Source organism: Pseudopipra pipra, chromosome 8 (genome assembly GCF_036250125.1).
Source record: "Pseudopipra pipra isolate bDixPip1 chromosome 8, bDixPip1.hap1, whole genome shotgun sequence".
In the NCBI taxonomy this organism is placed as follows: domain Eukaryota; kingdom Metazoa; phylum Chordata; class Aves; order Passeriformes; family Pipridae; genus Pseudopipra; species Pseudopipra pipra.
The window spans coordinates 20,117,918-20,141,069 of NC_087556.1; the positions used below are offsets into that span (position 1 = coordinate 20,117,918).

General features: G+C 37.3%; 1 protein-coding gene across 2 annotated transcripts in view; it reads right to left on the reverse strand.

Annotated features, from left to right (window-relative positions):
* The window catches only part of HTR7 (5-hydroxytryptamine receptor 7), a 39,401-nt gene that overhangs the window by 11,345 nt on the left and 4,904 nt on the right, over positions 1-23,152 (reverse strand). The window contains exon 2 of one of the 2 annotated variants that reach the window (XM_064662873.1): positions 1,383-2,129. In XM_064662873.1, coding sequence (XP_064518943.1) covers positions 1,383-2,129 — 747 coding nt within the window. Of the gene's footprint in view, positions 1-1,377; positions 2,130-23,152 lie in introns of both variants that reach the window. The other variant, XM_064662874.1, reaches the window with a different exon arrangement.

A 23,152-nucleotide genomic window follows, 5' to 3' on the forward strand; every position in this document is an offset into this window, starting at 1 on the left:
GTGCAGCACAAACTTGGTCCAGAGAAAGCATTTTGATCTTATGAGTTGTTTTATATTATTTTAGGTTCTTACAGTAATACCTGATGCAATCAGTGCATATTATATTATTAAAAATATATTATTATAATCAACACCTTCGTAACTAATTTTTAATAAGAACGCTGTTATAATATTTGGCCCTGTTCCACTGAGGGCAGAACTTTGTTACCAAAATCAGGAGAAATAGGGTCACATACTTGGACAAGCTGCAGTGGTGGTAGGAAAAGCTAGAAACAGTAAACTATCTTGATTCTTACAAAGGGCAAGGCTTTAAATTACTTTAAGAAGAAGTGATGATTAAAATCAGTTTGTAAGGATGAAGTCCAGATGCCTCTGAAGTCATAAGGTCTTAAGTTTATTTTTTTCTTACTGACTTCAGAAGAGAAGGAAATCCCAAGTAGAAGAGCTTTCAAATAGACAGTAAATTAGCTACTGAAGTGGAACAAGGACTAACCATACATCAACAGAAATTACTTGAGCACAGACAGAGTCTCCATCTAGATTAGAGAAGGGCTCAGCTAAGGAAGCCAAGAGAATTAAAGACTGAAGAGATGGACAAAGACCAGACAGATACTGGAATAAAATGTAATCAGATATATTTCTTATGTTAGAAACATAGGACAATATCTTTACCTGGTGTAGTTAGCATAGCAGCACTGAACTAACTGTGCTGCATGACTGTATGCAGCAGTAGAAGTTGGTCCTTGTGACTTTACTCAAACTCTTATACTCACATTGGAAGTATAATGTATTCTTTCAGTGCCAGAGTTGCTGTGCAAAGGCAATATTAAAATTCACAAAGTAGTTCATTTCCAGGCAATCTAGTAAATGAATGTTTAATGAACATATGGGTTTTTATAATAAGGAATATTTCTAAATGATAGAAGTTCCTTGATCCAGCTTCTTCTTAAATGGTTTATTTTTATAATAACAAAGTGGAAAGTAATGAATTACAGTAAACTTTTCAACATTCTCAGGTCTTTATTATAGCAAAGAATCTCTAGGATACAAGATGCATCCAACATTCAGACCTTCAGTTGTTTGGGCCAAACAGGTGGGTTAGACCAACTTTGCTCTTTCCTCACTAGCAGCTCATACATCCCGCACCATATTTTACTCTCCTCCTTTCTCGTATTCCTCTTACACCCAAATTCTTCAGATGGTGGTCTTGTTTTTCCAGGCTCACGGGTGGGCTCTACACTGCTACCTTCCAGTTTCTCGATGACTGCATTAACAGTCCTCAAGAAGCCTGGTTCTTCCTATAACTCTTCTTTCAAATCTGTGGGGAAAAAGCTAATGTGATAAACCAACAGATTATCATAGTAAAGGATGAGTGACCTTACAGAACAAATTCTGGCTTTTCTGCAAGCTTCAGAGCCTCATGCATCCCTGCAGCTGACAGTTTCCGGTTGATATTCCTGTATCTGCACTGCAGGAGGTTGCGATAAGTTGTCCTCAAGTCTCGATTGAAGAAGGCATATATAAAAGGGTTAATGAGAGAGTTTGCATAGCCCAACCATAGAAATGTTCTCTCAACCCAGAGTGGGATACAGCTGCATGACGTCCCGCAGATGAAGGGCCTTGCAGTTGAGAGGAGGAAAAAGGGCAGCCAGCAGAAAGTGAAAGCCCCAACAATAATCCCAAGGGTAGTGGCAGCTTTCTGTTCTCTTTTAAAGATGGAAATGTTTTTCTTGTCGTGCTTCAGGAGTCGTGAAAAATTAGCACATTCTTCAGATTCCTTGTGCAGTTTTACAACTCCATTCATAGAAATCCCTTCCGTTTCTTCCAGACGGGGAAAACCAGTAAACTTGTGTTTAGCAGCACTCCTCTTGGCAGCTTTGTAAATCTGATAGTACATGAAAAGCATCACTGACATGGGGATATAAAATGCAACTGCTGTGGAGTAAATGGTGTAGCCGAAGTCTTGACTGATCAGACAAACCTTTTCGTCATTTACATTTTGGGCCCAACCGAAGAGCGGGGGTATAGTGATAGAGGCAGATAAAAGCCATACACACAGGATCATTTTGGCCATACACTTCCCATTCTGCCTTACAGGGTACGTAAGAGGTCTTGTTATTCCCAGGTACCTAGAACAATAATGTAGAGTTACTATATTATGCAGGGGTTAACTGTTAAAATTAATGTAGTCTGCTCTAAGCCAAAATCTTTCGCTAAGTTTTCTGTTTTGTATTTTTCAATCCTCTCTTTGCATGTATTTCCAACTTGTAAATTCATTTGTCTTTCATGTTAAAATTTATAGTGTTGATATTTATATAAAAGGTCTTTTATTTCAGAAAGAAATCTCCTGTTGGCCCTAATGGGCTGTGATTTTAACCAATTTGTACAATCTTCATGCAGATAACTCTTTTTTTTTTTGGCTTTTAAGGCAATTCTGAAACCTAAATTTAAATTTGCTAACTTATGAAATCTTGGAATATAGATGAATGCTCAGTACACAAAGCCTACCACTTTTCATATTGAGCGAATGGTTAAGTTATAACAAGCAAACATTCATCTCCATTCTTCTTACATATTCAACAGTTAGGACGATTCCTGCCACTAAGCTGAGACAATGAGTTGTCTTTCTTACCTTCATGTTTCAGACAGGAACAACCAACTGCAAACTTACACCAAGAGTAGATTATTTCAATATTACAAAATTCTTTTTATCATCATTTAATTAGAAAGAAACTATATTTATTCAATGTCCAAACTTCTACCAAACAAAATGAAAATCTATCACAGTTCAAGAAGACCTGGGGAAGAAAACACAATTTTACAGACAAGAAAACTATTTTTAATGTGTCAATTTTTTCATAGAAAAAAAATTAGTCTGTTGTAAATATTTCCTATTCTGCAGTATCTTATACTATGAATAATTTTCTAATTAAAAAAATATGATTATGGCTCTATATAGCTGGATAATAATATCCTAAGTTTGAATTTACACTAACCTACAGAGAGTTTCCTCTCTAGCTATGGGAATTTTCTCTTGGATGAAATCAGATGCTTTTTTTTTACATCTAATATTTTTAGTTTCAAATTTGTTTCTGCTCAGTTGAAACTTACCGGTGAGTTACCATTAACTTCTCAAATTGTTCTTTTTTGCTTCTTCCAAAAGGAAGAATTTTGAGAAAATCAGTGTGATTCGCTTTGCTACTTGTAAAAGAAATGGTTTCAAATCAGGTTTCAGAATAATGTTTTGGTTTCAAGAGTTACCAATGTTTACTCAGACAGTGAGGGTTCTGGAGGGTTAGAAACAAGAAATATAATAATGGGATTAAAAATATTTTTGGGGAGCATGTTTTCTCTCTCTATTCACTTAGCAAATCAAATATGAGATTTGTCTGGCTCTGGGGAATGCTGCATTGTTGATTTTACTGCAATGCAGTAAATTATGGCTGGTGCTCTTGCTTTGCACAAGCACCCAGGTATGCTACAGTTATGGAAGTAAAAAGAAGCATCATTCTGATGAGTAACAACAATTCTTCTCAACAATGTCATTGATTTTATATTGCTGTTATGATGAGTGTTGCACAAAGGACAGACTGGTTTAATGTGCCCTACTCTCAACAGGATGCACAAGTAAATTACAGCAGGCCAGTATTTTGCCAGTGAATCTGTGCCTGGAGCTAAGAACTGTTATTAAAATTGTCTGGGATTAACGGAGTGCAATCCATGGACCATGATGTTAAACAAGGCTTCTTCTTGTGCCCCTCACCATCAGCATCACAATATAGTCACTGCTCAGCTCCAGCAGCTGTGGGCAAACTGCAGAGATCACGGACTTAGTCTGTTTTACAGCAGCATGGCCAAAACCATTTGCACTCCCAAGGATCCAAGAGTTTTCGAGATGCTCCAAGATATGGAAGAGCAGAGTTAGTGCAGTTTAACTACCTAAGGGATAGATCACAGTGCTTTAAACAATTTAACAGCAGCAAGGGTGAGTTATTAAGTGCAGCCTTTCTGGGATGAGTGGCACACCCTTAAAATTTGTCCAAGAATAACACAGTTTAGCTACAAAATAGTCAAATGCATCCTTTCTGCAGAAAGACTACTTGCTGTTTACAATCTGTTGTTTTCAAAAAATCTTTTAAAAGTTGGTCTGAAGTATGCTTTTTTCTAGCTATTACCCAATTGGTCACTAAAAATAACACACTTCTGAGGTGCACTTTATTATGTAGCTAAAAAAGTTAAGCTGGATTTCTGTAAAAATCAGATCTGTGGGCTGCATGCTCTGAGTGCCTACTGATGCATTCTCATACACCAGAATATAACAAAAAGAATTCATGAAAGCATAAGTATACTGAAAAGAATTAAAATTCATTAGTTTTGCCCTGGCACCAATTTTTTTGGAGTCTATCTTAGCTTCAGAAATGCTATTTGAAATTAAAATACATTAATTAACATAAAAATATACCAGCATCCTTTCTGCCTTATTTTTTTTTGCTAAATGTAGTATGATAGGAGAAAAGAAAAGAAGTCACCAGGCACAAATGAAGGAATGCTATCTTTTAATGTCTCTATATGAAATCCATTACCCTTGAAAACTTATTTGCAACTCCAAAATAATGTAAATCACTAGTGTTGTCTATACTGGAGAGTGATCAGGACTTACAGATTGATGAACTTCAAAAACATTCTGTCAAAATAAGTGTAAAAATATGCTTTGTAATGCTTAATCTGTAATTACTACCCTGAAAAAAAACCCTGAAGGCAAATCAGCTGAACTTAACATATTCGAGAATATGTAACACCTTGAGGTCTTATTGCTGGCAAAGAATGAAGTCAAAGTCCCTAAAAAGCCCATTTCATATATCTCAGCTATCCCCCACATGAAAGAAATGTCTCAGACTTGTTATTCTGAGATTTGTTTTTCTTACACGCCACAGATGTTCATTTTGATCTTGGTGAAGAAACTGTGCCTCAGTTCTCATTTGTATGAGAAGGGCAATGCTATTTTCTGAATTTCATGACTACATGGTTCTGCCAGACAGGGCATATTACACCCAGCACAGTGAGATCTGTGTCTAGGTAACTCCCCAAAAGCACAGTACTACAGACGAAACAGCCTTTATATTTCTTATAAACTGGTCATGGCATTTCTCATTCAGCACTACCTTATGCTGTATGCAGAACACTGAGGTGCAGGATGCTGTACCAGTTGGGCAGCCCTACGAGAGGCACAGGACATACAGCAGTCACATCCTGCTGCTATTCCAAGGGTGCTGGGTGAGTGAGAACAGTGAGAAGGAAGAATCTGGCTATTAGACTAGTGTCTAACAGATACAACAAAAAAGGATGATGAGAACCTTTTTCCTGCTACATCACTGAAATCTGGAAAACAGCCCCTTGCTCAAATACCAGACAGCATAGACCCAAAAAATGGCACATGGTGAAGGACAGAGTAAACTTCTTTTTAAATGTGTGTAAATGCATGAGCACATCCCCATTCTGGGTTTGTTTCTTGTTACTTCTTCAGTGTCTCTTCTTCCCTGTAGGAGGATTGGAAACTGGTTCCTTTGCTGCACTGTCATTCAACTCCAGAGAGGCAAAAGTCCCCTGCACCATTCTTTCTGGAGCTCTGTTCAAACATGGGAGGGGGAGGGTAAAGAACTCCCTCCTTTGTTGGGGTGCTATTGTCAGCTATTGTATAAAATTGCCATTTGCCACATTCACACAATGAACACCAACAATGGAAAAGGTAAATTAACAAGTTCTTTCCTTTTGCTTTATAAAATTCTGGCTCCCTCTAATCCAGTATTCTTTCCCAATATCTCTGAATTGTTACCATATAATGACAGGCAATTGTTACAGACAATTTAATGTAAAACCATTATAACTATATTGGACTGCTCCTGAGATCATTCAGTTTGTGGGTTTTTTTCATTCTGGCTTTTCTGATACTGATGCATTACAATGGCCACACAGAATAGATTTTATTCTACAGGGCTAAAAAAAGTCTCCATTGTCACTTGAACTGTAGATTGCACAGGCAGTTCTTACTACAGTGTGCTCTATATATTAAATGCTACAGTATGCATTAAGATGTAACACATACAGATAATAGATTGCTATATAATTTATCTCCCTGTGATTCTTTGTATTGCCTCTTCCTGTCTTCATTTGTCTTAGTTATTTGCTCGTTGTGATGGCTGTGGCACCCTGGTACCTTACAGCTTGCACAGTGATTATCAGACTGGAAGCTGGACTGCCACCATGACTCACTAGAGGTAACTATAAACATGAAGGTTGCAATACAGTTTCTTTTCTTGTGAATATATTTATTTCATTCTCTAATCTAGGAAATTGTGAAAAGTAGTTTGCTTTATCTGCCCAGCAGTGGAGTGAATTCACACAGTCATCTACTTATCATCCACTAGAATAACTTTCAGGAAGATCTTTCTCAACACCTGCATATTAATAACCTCAATTTGTGGCTGAATTGATTAGTAATTCTCTAGATGTAGAAGATATCAATTTTTCCTCCAGGAAGTAAAAATCAGGAGTACCAGGCATTGCAGCATTTCAAGTAAACCAGGCATGAATTTTTTGTCTGTATGTGTGTGGTGTGAACCTGATTGTTTTTTCAGCAGTAGAAAAATTAATTTCCTTTTCTTTGTGGTTGTCATGGTTTAACCCCAGCCAGCAGCCAAGCCCCACGCAGCCCCTCATTCACTCCCCCACCAGTGAGATCAGGTGGAGAATTGGAAGGGTAAAAGCTGGAAAACTCATGCATTAAGATAAAGACAGTTTAATAGGGAAAGCAAAAGCTGCATGCAGAAGCAAAGCAACACGAGGAATTAATTCACTGCTTCCCATGGGCAGACAGGTGTTCAGCCATGTCCAGGAGAGCAGGGCCCCATCACAGGTAGCAGTTCTTTGGGAAGACAAACCATCACTCCAAATTCCCTCCTTTTCTCCTTCTTTCCCCCACTTAATATATCAAGCATGATGTCATTTCCCTGATCAGTTTGTATACTTTATTCTACTTAAAAGCAAGTCTGAGGGACAGAGCATCTCTTGCATTGTGTAAACACATCATCTGTGAAAAGAGAACAATTTCTGTTAGGTGTTTTGACATAGCCATAACAAAGTTGTAAAAATGGTGAATTTTTCATTACTAGGTTGGAAACTTTGAGATGAGTCTAGTCCTCACACCTTTTGAAATATCCAGACAGCAAACTGAGACCTTACAGCTACATTAACTTCAACAATAGAAAGAAAATAGTAATAGATGGTCCAATTTGTGATCATATGTCCAAAATCTTTCTTTCTTACCTTCCATTATATGGCTAAAAGATAAAGAAAAAAAGTAAAAGGACTAGTCTCTCACTGTGAGCAGTCACAGAGCAATAGAAAACCTAACAGCTAGAAGCATTAAAATAGTTCTGAAGCTTCCTGCCCAATTCAATAATAAATTGAAAGCACCATGACATTGACATCACTTATGTGACTTTTGTATCACACATGTAATTCCACTGTCTCTGCTCTCCATGTATGGTATAGGCAGATAGAATTCCATTCTAATTAGTCCACATTTCTTTCTCGGAATTCACTGACTTGATCTAACAGATTCCAGAATCAGATTAGTGTCTTTCACTGTCTGATTTAACTTTTATGAAGCAAATTGGATTACTACGGAATAGAACTAGAAACATTGTACTGGAAATGATACAGATGTGTATTATAGCTATTTCTACAAGGAATTGCAACATATTGTTCTCTTATCACTTATCATTTGATTTGGAGTTGTGCTTAACCTGGAGTTCTTTCAGTTCTTCCTACTTTTGTATTTTAAGAGTCATAAAACTTTTATTCCAGAGACACAACAATGCTTACTCCTGTGCTTTTATCCTCTTTCTCTAGTTCAGAAGCTTTCCATCTTCAATACGTGTCTCCATGTATTGTTTTCTCTGCCAACCCACAGCAATAGAATCCTGTCTGGTGATTTACCTGCAATAATAATTTATTCTGAAGAACAATGCTGATCTACTGATTTTTCTTCAGATCATGATTCTCTCATAATCTTTCATAATTTTTTTCTGTCTGATTCAGTTCAACATTAATTACATTGTGATTGTGAGATACTTCACGAGAATAAGAGCAAAATGCCATTCTTGAAAGCTATCCAGCATTTAGAAATATTCTTCCTAGTATAGTCATTGATCTAGATAATTTTTTTCCTTGTACTTCAATACATTAAACAGTAAGTCAAATGTAAATGTAACAGGTTGAAACAATCTATTCTTTCTGTTATGGCTATGTCAAAACACCTAACAGAAATTGTTCTCTTTTCTTCAAAGATGATGTGTTTACACAATGCAAAAGAAGCTCTGTCCCTTGGACTTGTTTTTAAATAGAATAAGACATACAAACAAAAAAACTGATCAGGGAGATGCTATTCCCATCACATATTTAAGTAATTGAGATGGAAGCAAATGGATAGAAACATGAAAAGACCTAAGTCCTGAGACATGAGCATTACAGTGCACAGCTATGGTGCTATAATGTGACAATTACCTCACTAATTATTATACAACAGTATTGATCCCTGCCTTTCTGCAATACAGACTGGCCTCACAATCACATCATGATGACTGCCAGTTCATTGTCTTGGAAGAGGAGGATATTTCAGAGGCATTTCCTTACCAGAAGTGAACAAAGTTACTGATTTCATTGCATATATGAAACCTTTTAGAATATGAATTGGGTCACTTTAACACCTCAACATAAAATATTAACGTTAGAGAGGCAAAACTAACAAAATGAAACCATTACTCAGTGGAGAGAAAAAGACTTTGACTAACTCTGTTCTCCATCTAGTTAAATGTTGCATCTTTTCTATGTTGTGAACTAGTTCACAGTTTATAAAAAATCTTCGCACAGTGGCCAGCTTCCACATCTTAACTGCATTCGCTAGAAGTGCTGGAAAGCTCTTCTTCATCTTTCTCAGTTGATGGCGAATGCACTGATGTGAAAGATCTTAAATTTATGTTTTGGTATCTATTCTTTTAGATGCTTATGCTTCACATTTCATATAATTTCAAAAGTATTCTTATTGTTGAAACAGTGATACTTCAATTTTGATATTTGGAAGAATGAGAATTAAATACTTGTTTTGTTTTCAGTAAGGTTAACACCTTCCATTATTCCCCTTCTGATTTTAAATTAATCATATTTTCTTAAATTCTTTTTATAATAGGATGACATTTATTACCATTGCTACAGTGGGTACATATTGAATTTATTCTACATAGTAAATGTTCTGACTTGATTTTTCTTTTTGTCAAAAATCATTGTGATGGAACTGAAGAAGTGTAGGCTTTCCTGGCAGTCGTTGATGATTAAGTCAATCAAAATTAAATATCTATTCATTCTAAAGGAATGTAATTTGCATAGTACAAGATTCTCCTCTCCTACAGTTATTTTAGTTTCTCTGAACTTTCATGGACTTTCTTCCTCTCATATTGTATAATTTTACAGCTTCATATTTTTCTTATTTATTTTAGCTCATTTTTTATTCTTTTATTTCACTCATTTTTATTTCACTTTCTTGCCGTCTTATTTCTATTTCTCTGTTAGCTCTGTATTTTCCCTTCTTCATTTTTGCCTACCAGTCTAAGATATCCATCCCATAGACCGGGAGATGTTTTCTGCTCTCATTCTAAGAAATACCTAACAACCGTATCGCCAGAAAGAGATGTGCAACATCTTTCCACTCAGCTTCTACTGTCTTACATCCCATTTCTGAAACCATATTGTTCTTTCCTTTCAGACTTTGGCAAATTTCTTTCACCTGCCCTCACCCTTTGCCTTTCGTTTTCCCCCTGCATGACTGATATGTCAAAGTATTTATCACCTGTCACAGCCTTGTTCTCAGATCCTTGACAAACCAGTTTGGTAGCCTTTTCTTTTCCTCTGCAAATTGTACCCTGTGAAGAAAAGTTCCCAACATGCAGTTGTTGATGTTTACTTTGCAACACTGCCCAAATGTTAAATAATATGTATTTCCTACCCAATATTTTGCAATTACCCATATAAATATTCTATGTTATAGACTGAATGCTCTTATTAAATCCCTTTGAAGAAAACAGTATATGTACATTTTCCTTTTGTCTATTTTCACCAAAGACATAAAGGTATGAGACATAAGAAGGGAAGTGCCTTTTAGCCCATTTAATCCTTCACCAGCCTCCTAGAAACTAGATGCATTTGAAAACTAAAAGGTTTGAGCACGAATTATTTAGAATTAAGTTGCACTCTGCAATGGAAGACTTCCTATTTTTAAGTTTTTCCAAAATGTCTGAACTCCAACTTTGTGTGTTTCATCATCCCTAGTTTTCTGTATACAAGTGTGGTTTGCTTACTGAGTGCAATAGGATTAATTATATACAGAGCTCAAAAGTGCTTCTCGCCCCACTTCTTGATAGATAATCTGTAACACTGCAAAAGCTCTGTAAATCTGGGCAAGTCACACATAAGAAGAATCTATTTTTCTTTACACTGTTCAACATTGTGAAGGTTGAGGGAAAATTAAAAAATAATTTCATGCTTTTCTAAAAGAAAATGTATAACTCTGTTGGGGACAGACCACCCATTTCTGCCCTTTCACCACCACCACCTCTCCCCTTCCCAGATTTGCAAACTCCCTTTAATTAATGTAGATCTGGTTTTTTGTGGAAGAAGTAAGAGAGTCAAAATGCTCTCCCTAAATCTTTTGTTCCTTTCAAAATAGAAAATAATAATCAAAATATAGGGTAAACTATAATTTGCAATACATATCAGGAGCATTTTAGGAATACTCCCTAGGGAAAAACTTCTCAGGCTTTTTAAGAAATATCTCCGTTCACTGAAAAATTCTTAATGGAATTCATCATAGTATACACACAAACTACTCCACAAGTGCAGATGGCCTGTGAGATGGCCTGTACACTGTTAGAGATTCAAACCCTGCGGTCTGATTTACAGTACTTGTTAAGTAATTTTATCAATCAAGGAGAAAAAGGAAAAGCAAAACATTTTCAAAGATGGCAGTTTGTTGCTATATTCAGTAAGGTGATTTATATCAGAAAACACTATTTTGATTAAAATTTACATTTCGGTTTATTCCACATTGAGTCCCTTCTTATTATTCCAAAATATTTTAGACTCATAGGAACAAATGCAGTGCATTTGCATCACGTCAACTGTTATATCTAACTAAATATGTAATTACTTGTAGACTGATGACTGTCTTATGTGACTATTTTTTCACCTTTATGTGTATGATGCAGTATTTAATTTTACTAAGTTATTACAAGATGCCTTTTTGAGGGGGCAGAGAAGCTACCTCAACCTTCTGATACTATCTGGAGACTAAGATAGGAAAAGCTTTGCTCTAGAAAAAGAATTAAAGAGAAATCACATTCTCATTTATTTCAGTCTAGTTGTACTGCAATGTTCACTAGAGACTGAGCATGCAGGAAAAAAGTTCAGGTTGGAAGAAAGCTAGGAAAAGAGGTTTTATCTCACATGGCCTTTTGTATTTTAGAGGACAACTGCTTAAATCTGAAAAAGGAAAATGAATCTGAGTAAAGGATTTGGCATGACTGGAGGGAGGTGGTGTTGTCAGTGAGCTTGAGGAGCAGCAGAAACCTTGAGCGTGAGTGGACATAGTTCAAACGTTACTGAGGAAGGATGTGGCCTGGCCTGAAATATTGCTTAATGTGTTACCTGGGACTTACTCTCTGCTGTGGGGGAGAATAACTTTAAGCAAAGACGTGATTTCTTGAAACACCAGCTCAGATGAAATCCCTACTCTGTTAAACAAAGGCAGTTCCTGAGCAAAAGAAAACAGAGAAATGGAAAAGAATATGTTTTGCAGATAGGAACTGGAAAATCCTCATTTTCCTTTTGTGTTCCCCCCATCTTAACCCTCTTGTTCCTCACACCCGGGGGTATTGTAAAAGACAATGAAGATTTCAGATTTTTGTCAGTCTGCAGCACATCTAACACACTTTTTCTCCCCCTTAATGTCTTCAGAAAGGGTTTTAGTTCTCAAGCTCACAACTTACTAACAGAGCTCAGATCTCCCACTTTCCCATGTCCTGACTGATGTTGTCCCAAGATGAGCAGTCGTGATTCCAGGCCAGTCTGCTGGCTGCAGCCAGGCCAGAGGAGATGTGCCAGGAGACAACCACCAGACATGCCTCAGTCTTGGAACCACCCTCTTCCATGCAAGCATTCAGGTAGGCTGTAATGAAAATGGCAATGTGATTTCTCTCAGTTCTGTACTGTGTCAGACACCAGCACAAACATCCCTTAGGTAAGCAACGAGGTAGGTTGGTAGCCCACAGGATTCCGTGTCTATATTTTGACCAATGTATCATCTTCTCCTTCCATGTCTGTGCAGCCATTCACATACACACACACCCCAGATGACCCCTTTGTATTGTCAGCACGGTGGATCCCAGGATGTACATGTAAAAAAACATTGAATCCAGAGCACGCCCTAGGAGGAAGGGTACGGAAGTACCCACTGATGCACATTGCATAAGGGAGGGTGCCTATGTGGATGCACCTGAGGCAGCCTGGAGGCTTCCTCAGGATGGAGTCAGGCCTTTAGATGGTTCTCAGGAGGAGGAGGAGGTTGCCAAAACAGTACTGTGTTGTCCAGTTCAAAACAAAGAACTGCCAAGTCCCTGCACCCAGCTAAGCGCTCTGGCTGTTCCCTGGCTACACACTGGCACACGACCCAGGCCTCCTGAGCCCCTTGCTTTTTGCAGGAGAGAGCCTAAACACACATGGAGCTATAGAGACCTCTGCTCTGGGTGATCAGGGAACATAAATATCAGGATTTGCCCTGAGCATATCAGGCTGTCACTTTAGGTGCAGTTTAAGTGGCCTGCCCAGAACCACAAAATAAGCCTATAGACCCTGATCACAGGGTCATCACAAGCCAAGATTGCTGCTTTAGTTACATAACCATTTTTGTGTGTGTTTCTTGAGGCCGGATAACAGATACCTGCAACTAAAATGTGTGGAGGCTCAATTTCAGAGCTATGAAAAACCGTCTGTTCTTTTTAAAACAGTAAACCCTCACCAGACTCCTCTAAAGTAGAAATGGCTAAGGTGATTTTCTCCAGCTTCATTACATGAGTCACTTGGATTGACACTAAACATCAGCTTAAAAGGAATTATTTTGAAAGTTATAATGGTGTTTAAAAATGAAAGCCTCCCACAACTTTAACTACAACATCATGACTGATGTCTTCAGTACAATTAAATGAAGCATTTCAGAAACTTCCATATTATAAGTGATGAATGAAATGAAAAATCACAGACCATTGAACTGATCATACCACTACATTAAAACAAAGTGTCTTCAGGAATTAGCTGTATAAATGTGCTGATATGTCTCTTCCTTCCTTGAATACAAAATGTTTAAACATAATATCTCCAGATTCAAGGAACAACCCTCTCTAGAATACTTCTTCCCTCCTCCCCCTTCTTCCTCTTCCTCTCTCTGAAGAGACAGGAAAAATACTGGTCCAAATTCTCCTCTTTGCTTCTCCGTGACAGTAATTTTGCAAGAGCCCTAAGGAACACCTATATAGTCATTATGGGTGAATCGCAGTACAGAACTAACCTTCTTGGACATTTTTGGCTTTTTCTATAGCTGTATTGGCCCAAAGGCAGATCTGAATTTGTCAAAAAGCACATAAAGATTTTGCTATGTTCCACAGGATCAGGTATGTGAAAACTGTAAATGTTGACCTCAGGCTTTAATTGTCCAAGCTCAGATAGATAAAAACCAAAGGATATCAGTAAACTGTGTTAGATATCACAGGAAAATCTAAGTCTAAAGCAGGTTTAATTAGGAGTCTCCTTTCAAAAACTTTGAGATGTGCAAAGCATCTTGTATAGGATTTGTCTAGAGTTCAGTTTTCTCTGCAATGGTACCTGTGGAAATGTCATACAGAGGTACCTACTGTTTCTAGGAAGTAGGCACCATGGGTTTTAATTTCAGCCCTTTCCTTAAAAGTCTTTTTTAAATATTGCCATTGCAGTTCAGACTAAAATACAGTTTTCACTAATGTAATCCTCTCAATGCAAATAGGTCTGAAAACAAGAAGAAAACCCACTAACAGAATAAAAGTGAGAAATTGCAACTTTGCAATTGTAACTGAGACACTGAAGCAGCCAAAGCATCTAAAAAACCCTGCTTCATAAAACAGTCCAAGATTAAAAAGAACAGTGTCTCCCCAAACACGAACATGTTTTGTCTGTCTAACTTAGATCAGTGGTGCGTTACCTGAGAATAGCGGCAATCAAGCAAAGAACTATCATAAGGCTGAGTCAGTTAAAAAAAAAATCACCAACAAACAACAAAAAACCAAAACCAAACAAAAAAACCCCAACCCCAAACGTGAGGTAGGGATTTTGTCATAAATTTCCAGTGTGTGAGCAACTAAGTACAACTCTAGTCAAAGCACTAGAAGAATAAGCTGCTTCTGCCTGAAGTCACATACTGATGGCTATCTAGCAGTGCTGTGAAAAGAATGAACAGAGCCATGTTGTGTTTCTGGAAAGCTTTAAAATTGGTCTTCATTTTGAATTTTATGAAGGAAAAATCCAAAGCTTTTTTTTATCTTGAACTGACTGGCTAGAAACACAATGGTGCCCTGAACTCTGCTTTTCACATACAAACAAATGAACTGAACCAGCTTGTTGTGAAGTATCAAAAGAGGACATTACCAGAAGATAACATTAGTTGTGTTACTCTAAAAAAACCCACCACATTCTAGCAAAATCATCTCAATGTTTCATTTCATAAAAGATTCTGATAATAGAACATCCCATTCTGATCCCCTATACTACCAGTTGTTTTTTAAAGATGCAGACTGGAGTTGCTTGTTTCCTACAGCAGTAAAATAATTTCTCTCTTCCTAATACAAATAAATCTTAACACAGGAAAAAATCATAACTTGTTTTGGAAGGGGAGGCAGTGGACTGGAAAGAGCACAGCATGAGGGAAAGCTATCAAGGAAGGAAAGCAGAAGGCTAGATCAAATTCTGTATGTATGATTCAAGAACCTTTTAGAAAACTGCTATTCACAGTCCTTTCCAACAGAAACTTCTGGTACAGGGTCCTATTAGATAATAAGGTGATTCCTTCCCTGTAACTTATAAAAAAAGCTATTTATTTACCATTTCTTTATATTTTAGCAGTATATTTTCTGCTCAGTATGTGGCACAGAATGAGGTTATCATGTCTCATCATCTTTCATGTCAATGAATGGAAGGTTTACTGTAGCTACCACATTTCTCAACCATATGTCATTTATTTCCTTAACACTCATTTTAACTAACATATTTATTTACAGCACGCTTGTACATCCGATCCCAAGTTCTCCCTTCACATGTAATCCTCCTGCCTGCTGTCATTTTTCTCACAAAATGTCTCATTCAGTGATATTTTGGAATTTAATATCAATAAAACACAGAATCACAGAGTCAGAATCACAGAATATTCTGAGCTGGAAGGGACCACAAGGGTCATCAAGCCCAACTCTTCAGTGAATGGCCCATAGGGGGATCAAACCCACAACCCTGGTGTTATTAGCACCATGCTCCAACCAACTGAGCTCATCTCAGGGTCAAATAATGGCTCAGATTGAGCTTTCCTCTATAAACTGGAAACAGAAAATTTGTAGGAATTTAATATTACTTTACAAATATAACTGCCCCTTGCAGTCACTCAGAATCCTTAAATACACAGGTGCCCTTTAACTAAAGGAGAACGTTGAAGGGGAGAAAGATTTAGTGACGAAAAATAACTGCAGGAAAGCCCAAATTGCAGTGGGTAAAACTCTATGTTCAGCCTTTCCCAACCTCAGTGTTTAATGGTTCACTTGTCATAATGTTTATTCATTTTTGCCAGCAGGCTTGGGAATGAAGAATGGACACTACTTCTTTCTAGCTAACTAGTTCTCCACTCTAATGAACTTTGAACCTCCTGGGTCTTGCTCAGACCTACCAGGCTGTGGTTCCACGTAGCTGGCTTTTTCCAGCTTGCTGCTTCAGTAACATTTAATCCAAATCCAGAAGTCCATAATCCCCATTTAAGATACCACCAGGTCTATTTTTGTAAAGGCAGCTGTAAGTAAACTTAGAGAAACCTGAAAAAAGATTAGCCAGGATAGTGTGTCCTCTTTGTCTAGTTGAAAACAGGCTTGCCCACCAGTTTCCACTACAGTATATTCTTTTTTTCAGCAACATTCTTCATATTTTTCCTTCTTTTAAAATTCATGTAAAATCTGCAACACTAAATATTTTTAAAATATAGAACACATTTCAACACAAACTGTTACACCAACTTCACAGGCATGAAAACATAGTACATCTACAAAATGAACCTCTTGCTTTTCTCTTGTCAAGAGAGGAGTTTCTGGCCCCCTTCACCTGGGCTTTCTGTATAGAGTGACAAAATTTAAGGTCAGATTCAACTATTGGTTATCCACAAATAACCATTTGTCCGGCTTAGTGTGTGTGTGTGTGTGTGTGTGTGTGGTCACGATTCTTTCACAATGCCTTTTTGTATTCCCCAGAACTTAGAGTTATACTTTTATGCTAAAACAGAACTACAGCTGACAACAGATCATCTCCTCCTCCAAAGTCTTTAAAGATAGCAGGATTTGGAGATTATCAAGGATCCCAGAACTCTGTTCTATATTCACTTTACAGATGCTACATAAAAATAAAAATAGACATGAAAACTGTACACACATGAAAGCAGTGAAATAAGTGAGATCAGCAGAAAGAAGCCTTTCTTCTCACCTCTCAGTGAGGTTTTTCTTTCTCAGCAGCAAGGTGGCAATTCTAAGGTTCTTCCGAGTCATGGTGGCATCAACTTTGTGCGGATAAAGAGTTAAATACCTAAGGTTTACTGCTATGCCTACAGCTTCCAATAACATCAATTCTCATTGCCAGGCTGAAAACTTCAAACATGCACTGAATTTAGGAGCAGAACTTTGGCATCAGAGTGGGATGAATCACCACGGCTGGCCTATGAACATCTCAGGTAGTTCGCTGCAAGCTGCAGGTGTTTCGGATATTTGGTAAGAATCTCCCTTCATTTCAACACTTAGGCAGTAGTGCAGAAGCTTCCCATTAAGTAACAGCCTTTAGAAATGTTAAGCTCCTTCCTGTGTTGTTTAATTCAAAGGCAAACATTCCACTATACTATTTTAATTTCAGTTATTTTTTAAAAATGAAGATTGTGTTCTGCTAACAACCATACTCATTTTTGCAAAAATAGCAATATAGGACAATACACTCTTGAGACACTACAATCAGTATTGTTGCTAAAACTGCTTCTGATAAGAAGTGGGTCTTCAAATGCAGATACTTAAGGTAAAAAGGAAACTGCAGTACATAACAATGCAAAAATTAAGTCTTTTGAGCCAAAGCTGTACTATTTTTAGCATCAAAATGTCTTACTAGACTACTGAAGAAAAGCTTTGCATCTTGTCAGCAGTTGTTTTGGGTCATGCATATAAATACTACCAAGTAATTTGTGACCAGACAACACACTCTTTGTTCAGGGATTTAATATTTCAACTATTTGCTAAATGTCAACTTCTACAGCAAATAAACAAAGCTTAACAAGCCACATCGAAAACCGCTTACAGAAAATTATTCTGGCAAATGGAACTCTATATCTGAAATATTTCATGATAATCACAACATGTTTTCATGGTTTATATTCATGATGACAGTTATGTGGCAAATTCTCCAATAAGTTTAGATAATAGCATATACTTCTGTTATATGCCTTCCAGTTCTACCTTCTAATATTTATACCTATTGCCAATTCCTGAACACTGGCTACAAGAGTAAATCTTCTAGGGCACTATTCTTTACTCTGATTAAAAAAATCCCTATATTTTCTAGCATGGGAACAGTCCTCCAACTAGTAAACAGACACTACTGCACAGACTTGGTTTTTTTGCGGTTGCCTTTTGTGTCCCTCTCTAGAGATCTGCAAACCATATGTTGAAATACATCGTCCCCAGACTCCAACACATCTCTGGTGAAAAGCAAGCAGTTTATAAATAAGGTACTTAATGAAAGTTCTGTATTGGCAGCTCAATTTCACTTCCAGCAGCAATAGGCCATATTTCTGATTGCAGGTACTTGTATGGTTGATGAGAAATGATGATTCCAATGCCACCAGGTATTCTTCAGCGGGAAGGAAGGTGGCCCAATTGCATGCCAGGTTATCGGGAGGAGAACTTATGATGTTTGCCCAGATCTCCAGTTACCACCTCTCCCCAGAAGACTGGACTGTTTTCAAAGCCCATCTCCCCCCCCCCCCCAAAAAAAAAAAGTTTATTTAAATGAAAACTAGACATTTGATCTGTTTAAATACAGAAAACTTATCACACAGTGAGTGAGACGTAAAAAGGTTTGTACATAATTCTGCCACAAAAATGGTTTTCTTGTAGGCAAGCTTTTGCTGCCAGTTCTGATTTTACTCAACTTGGTGAATGTCTGAGATACAACAAGCTCTGTCCAGCCTCCCTTGGTCCCTGAGCAGTTTTTCCACCACTATTAATACATGGCAAGCTGCTGCTTGCTCCTCAACCTGCTACACCCTGCAGGACAAATAGCTCCCAGTGTAAGAAAAGTGTTACCTTTCATATGGCTCTGCCTCCACTTCCCACAATCTCCTTAAATAGACATAAAAACTGTACACAAAAATGGATTACCAACTTTCCTTATGGTTATATCTTACACTTCTACAAGCTAAAAAACTTGGTTTTGAGTGCTTAACGGTTCCAAAACCCCACCCGTTTCCTTGATACATCTCAGGAAAAAATTTGCTATCAGTTTTTTCATCATGACACAATGTACCTCTAAGAATAGACTTTGTCCTGGTTTTCCTTACTTTAAAAAAAAGTTATTTTTGTAATATCCCGTTTTGGTTTTGTGTTTTGGGTTTTTTTAAAACAATCATACCTTTTTGCAGTGAAATAGCTATCCATGATAAAGTTAACCCCCTCCAGTGGTCTCTTCTGCTACCTTCAATTTGATAGCAGAGATCAAAATAGACTGAATATACTCAGCACTGACTTGATTTCCCTGCTCATCTCTGTTCTGGACTTTTGGAGAATTCATACGTGTCTGTACATTACCCAAACCCCTTGTTTAGTGTTAGAGGTGAATCGCTACCAGAACTGCAGACATGCTCATATGTACGGAACCACCCACATGTATCAGATAATCTAGATTTCTGTATAAAGCCTTGAGAAACAGCAAGGTACAAGAAGAAAATCATAGCTGCTGCACACTTTAATTTTATGTTAGTTCAAACAGAATAAAAACAAATTTTCCCTATGACATATTTAATTACTGGAGTCTTTTGAGAAGGAAAACTTAAACTTCACAGTAGGAGTTGGCTCAAAAAAAATCAGTTGCTTTTTTTCTCTTTTCAGTATACATAGGAAGAGATATAGTATGATTCAATCCTCTAGAAACAGTTGGCTACCCAGCACAAGAAGAAAAACTAAAACCTGTAAGCTTTCCAGGTGAAAGAAATTATCCTCACTTACAAACAGTAGTGACCATTAGAACAAAACTGCAATGTTCACTGCTTTATGATACTTGAGCTTTCTACATGCAGATATCAACATTTGTAATTTGGCTCCCGAGTCTTTCTTGTATGACAGCTGCACCTTGGCAAACTCAACTATTTCTCAAGCTCTTTATGATTGTGCAACCTACAATGGCCAGCTCTTTCTTCAGACTTTCTAGTCCACAGAGGATGGACCAGATCTGTGCTATATACTGAGAGAAAAAAAGAGAGAAGTGTTTGTAGCTGACAGACAGCGCCATATGTACATATCAGCTGCAGATGAAATAAGGTGTTCTGTTTCAAAAGTTGCCACAAATATTTCTGATAAAATGTTTCCAACTCAACAACAATATTATAAATAATTCTGTGTTTCTTTTAAAGGAATAAGATATTTTCTTTACATAATTTTCAGGGAGTTTTAGAAATAATTTTCAGAGAAAATTATTCCAAGAAAGTGAAAACATTCCCTGGTTAATTTCTGTTCCTCCAGAAGCTTGTGCGAGCATGCTACTACTGATATAGTAATCTTGCTTCAAACAGTGTATAATATCTACAAAGGCTTTGATGTGTCATTCTATGATACTCATCCATTTCAAGAAAAAAACTCAAGGAAAAAATATTTTGATACGAATGTACGCAGGTTACACTACACCATCGTGCCAGTGTGATATGCATCTGCATTTTGGTGATTTATATTAGGAGATATTTTTGAAAGCTCCCTTCAAAAACTAAGAGGAGTGTTTCTAGAATTGTATTTTTCCTGTGAATTTTGAAGCAAATCCAACCTTACTTATGGAAAAACTATTTTTATGGCCTTGGCAGGAAAAAAAATCACTTTTAAAATGTCTCCAGAATGCCCTGCTTGGTAAAAACACGAATTAATGTTCCCTTACCTCTGACTTATCAGGATCCTTTGAAATGTCTGGATGAACCCCCAAGAATTAGAGACCCCAAAATCACTTCTGAAAACTCATCCAGTGTTAAACCCTGGTAGGAGCAAACAGAAGATAGTTTCAAATGTGGGGGGGAAATGAAACATCCAATTTCAAGAAAAGGCATTCAGGTAAATGTGGTTTAATTTAAAATTTTCTTCTTCTAACTGAACTATAATTCCCCATGCATGCATATGTTGAAATGTTACCAACTTCAGTCAGCTTTTCACTGCTACCTCTAGTTTGTCTTGCATCTCCACAATTTGTAATTCTCCTTCAGTAACACAACTTAAATGCATCCAGTATATAACAGCAATAGAATAATCAATCTACAGATTTTTGTTCTGTAACACCTTCTAGCTTCCTAAACTTTGTCAGCTTCTACTGTGCAGCCACAAGACACGCCCACCAAGCTTCAGATCTTATGCTTGTTCCCACTGCGAAAGGACAAAACTACCACTTCTTTTGGTGTTCAAACTCCAGAGTTTACTCCTCAGTTAAGTCTTCACAAATCAGTCCATCTGCTTGATAAAATATCTTTTGTTTGTTACTGCCCACCTTACTTATTGTGCGTCTGGCAGTGTGGTCATGCAGAATTATGTATCTGCAAACACATAATAAAACAATACTTGTGGCTAATATCAGGTTACTCTGTAAGTAACTGTGTGTCTTTCAGGCTGCCTATGTGACACAGGAAAAGATACCTGAGGATGTCACAGAAAGGTACTTAAAGAAGAGGGATCATAATACAGAAGACTGCCCCAACTTTATTTACTCTTCTGGAGTGGGTTCTGGGTGACAGATACACATTGCACTGCCTTATGCTACTCAATGCATCCAACTTCCAATTCAACTTCTTCATCTGTGGATTTGGGATCAAAAATTTGTGTTGTTCCTCTTTTCAAGGTAAATAGTAAAATGGAGACCGCAGAAGTGTTCAGCAATTAGTTCTCTGCAAAAAGAAACTACATTAACTTGAGGAACATTTTTTAAGTGGACTACATTAGAAAAACTACATGGAAAGGAATAAAAACAAATCTGTTCTTTTTCACTTTAGTTTATCAATGCTGTCTGTATCTTTCATTAGCTAGACAAATTACTTACAATCTCAGAAAGGTTACTGTTGTTTATCAGGCTAAAAAGTGGAAATAATGCCTGTTGCAAGGAATTATCTGCCTTATTGATCTCCAAACTTTCTTCTGCAATATAGACCCTAACTGCAGTAACTCCATCACATGCTTTTTTTATAGTTCCTTTTAGGTTTTGTCCTCATTTCTCAGTTACTTCTGTGTAAATATATGTACTGAACAAAATATCATGAGTGGCACTGCTGGTGGGTGCCTATGTTTATTCTAGATCAGAAATATATTACATTGAGATTTTTTTCATGTCTAGTCTACATGTATATTCTACATGTCTTTTGTGAACGATCTGAGCAGGGTTGGTAGAACAGACCGCAGCCTTTTCCACACTCAAGGCAGAAAAAGTTTCATACTGAATAGGAAGCCACACAGGACTATTAGGTGCTGTTAAGTTTAGCAAATTGCTGACAGTTTTCAGGTCATATTATCAGTTTTGGATGTTGGCAGAATTTAGACACCTGGATTCTACTGAAAGTACTTGAGTGTTTATTTGAATTTAGTTCCAAGTACTTTCTTTGAGGAAGTTTGAGACCTGCTCAGTTCTCAGGCATGGAAGAAGGACTTGAGCAGTGAGTGAGCTCTAAGGAACTGACATGTTCTCTAAGGAGAAGCATAAGTACTCATACTTGGAGTGTGGCAAAACAAGGAGAAACACAGAGCTGATACTTGTGTATAAAAATCTCAGGGTCAACAAAAAGGCCCACTTACTTGCATACAAACTCTAAATCTTCATCAATTTAATGGAAGCCTGGAATACTCGTGAACTGTTGGCTAAGATACAGACTGGAAAAGTTCCCCGAAAAGTGTTTCATTACTTGTGTGGGTGTGGGGAAAGTGTTATAATTCATCAACTGTATCTGAGTAGTTATGTTACTTTATCACTTTCTAAGCCAAAGAACTATTTTTAAATTGAATTAAAAATTGCTACTTATGCAGTTATCCAGTGGATACTCTCCAAAACAACATTCCCGTAGCTATCTTGGGTCAGAACAACATGATGAATCAGCATGCAAACACCACCAGTTCTAATACAATTAATTCCCTTTATTTGTTCATCCCCCCACTAGGATGTGGTTTGTATCCATCCCTCATAATTTACTCCTAATGTCTGTTCACTCTTAAACATAAAGAATGTAAAGGAATCTAAATATGATATAATTTATTTAATTCAGAATCAGAAAAGTGGAGCTTTAAGGGCAAAAAACCAAAACAAAATGCACACTAATAAGAAAGGCTTAAAGGAGACTACTGTTCACTGAGACCCAATTCTGCTGCCAAAATCTTTGTAGCTCCTACCTTTCTACAGAGCTACTCCTCATATCATGGATGGCAGGAATAGCAAAGGTAATATATTGACTGTCTGAGTATCAAGTTGTCTTGCCTGTTTAATCCTCACGAAATCTGAAAAGGGAGAA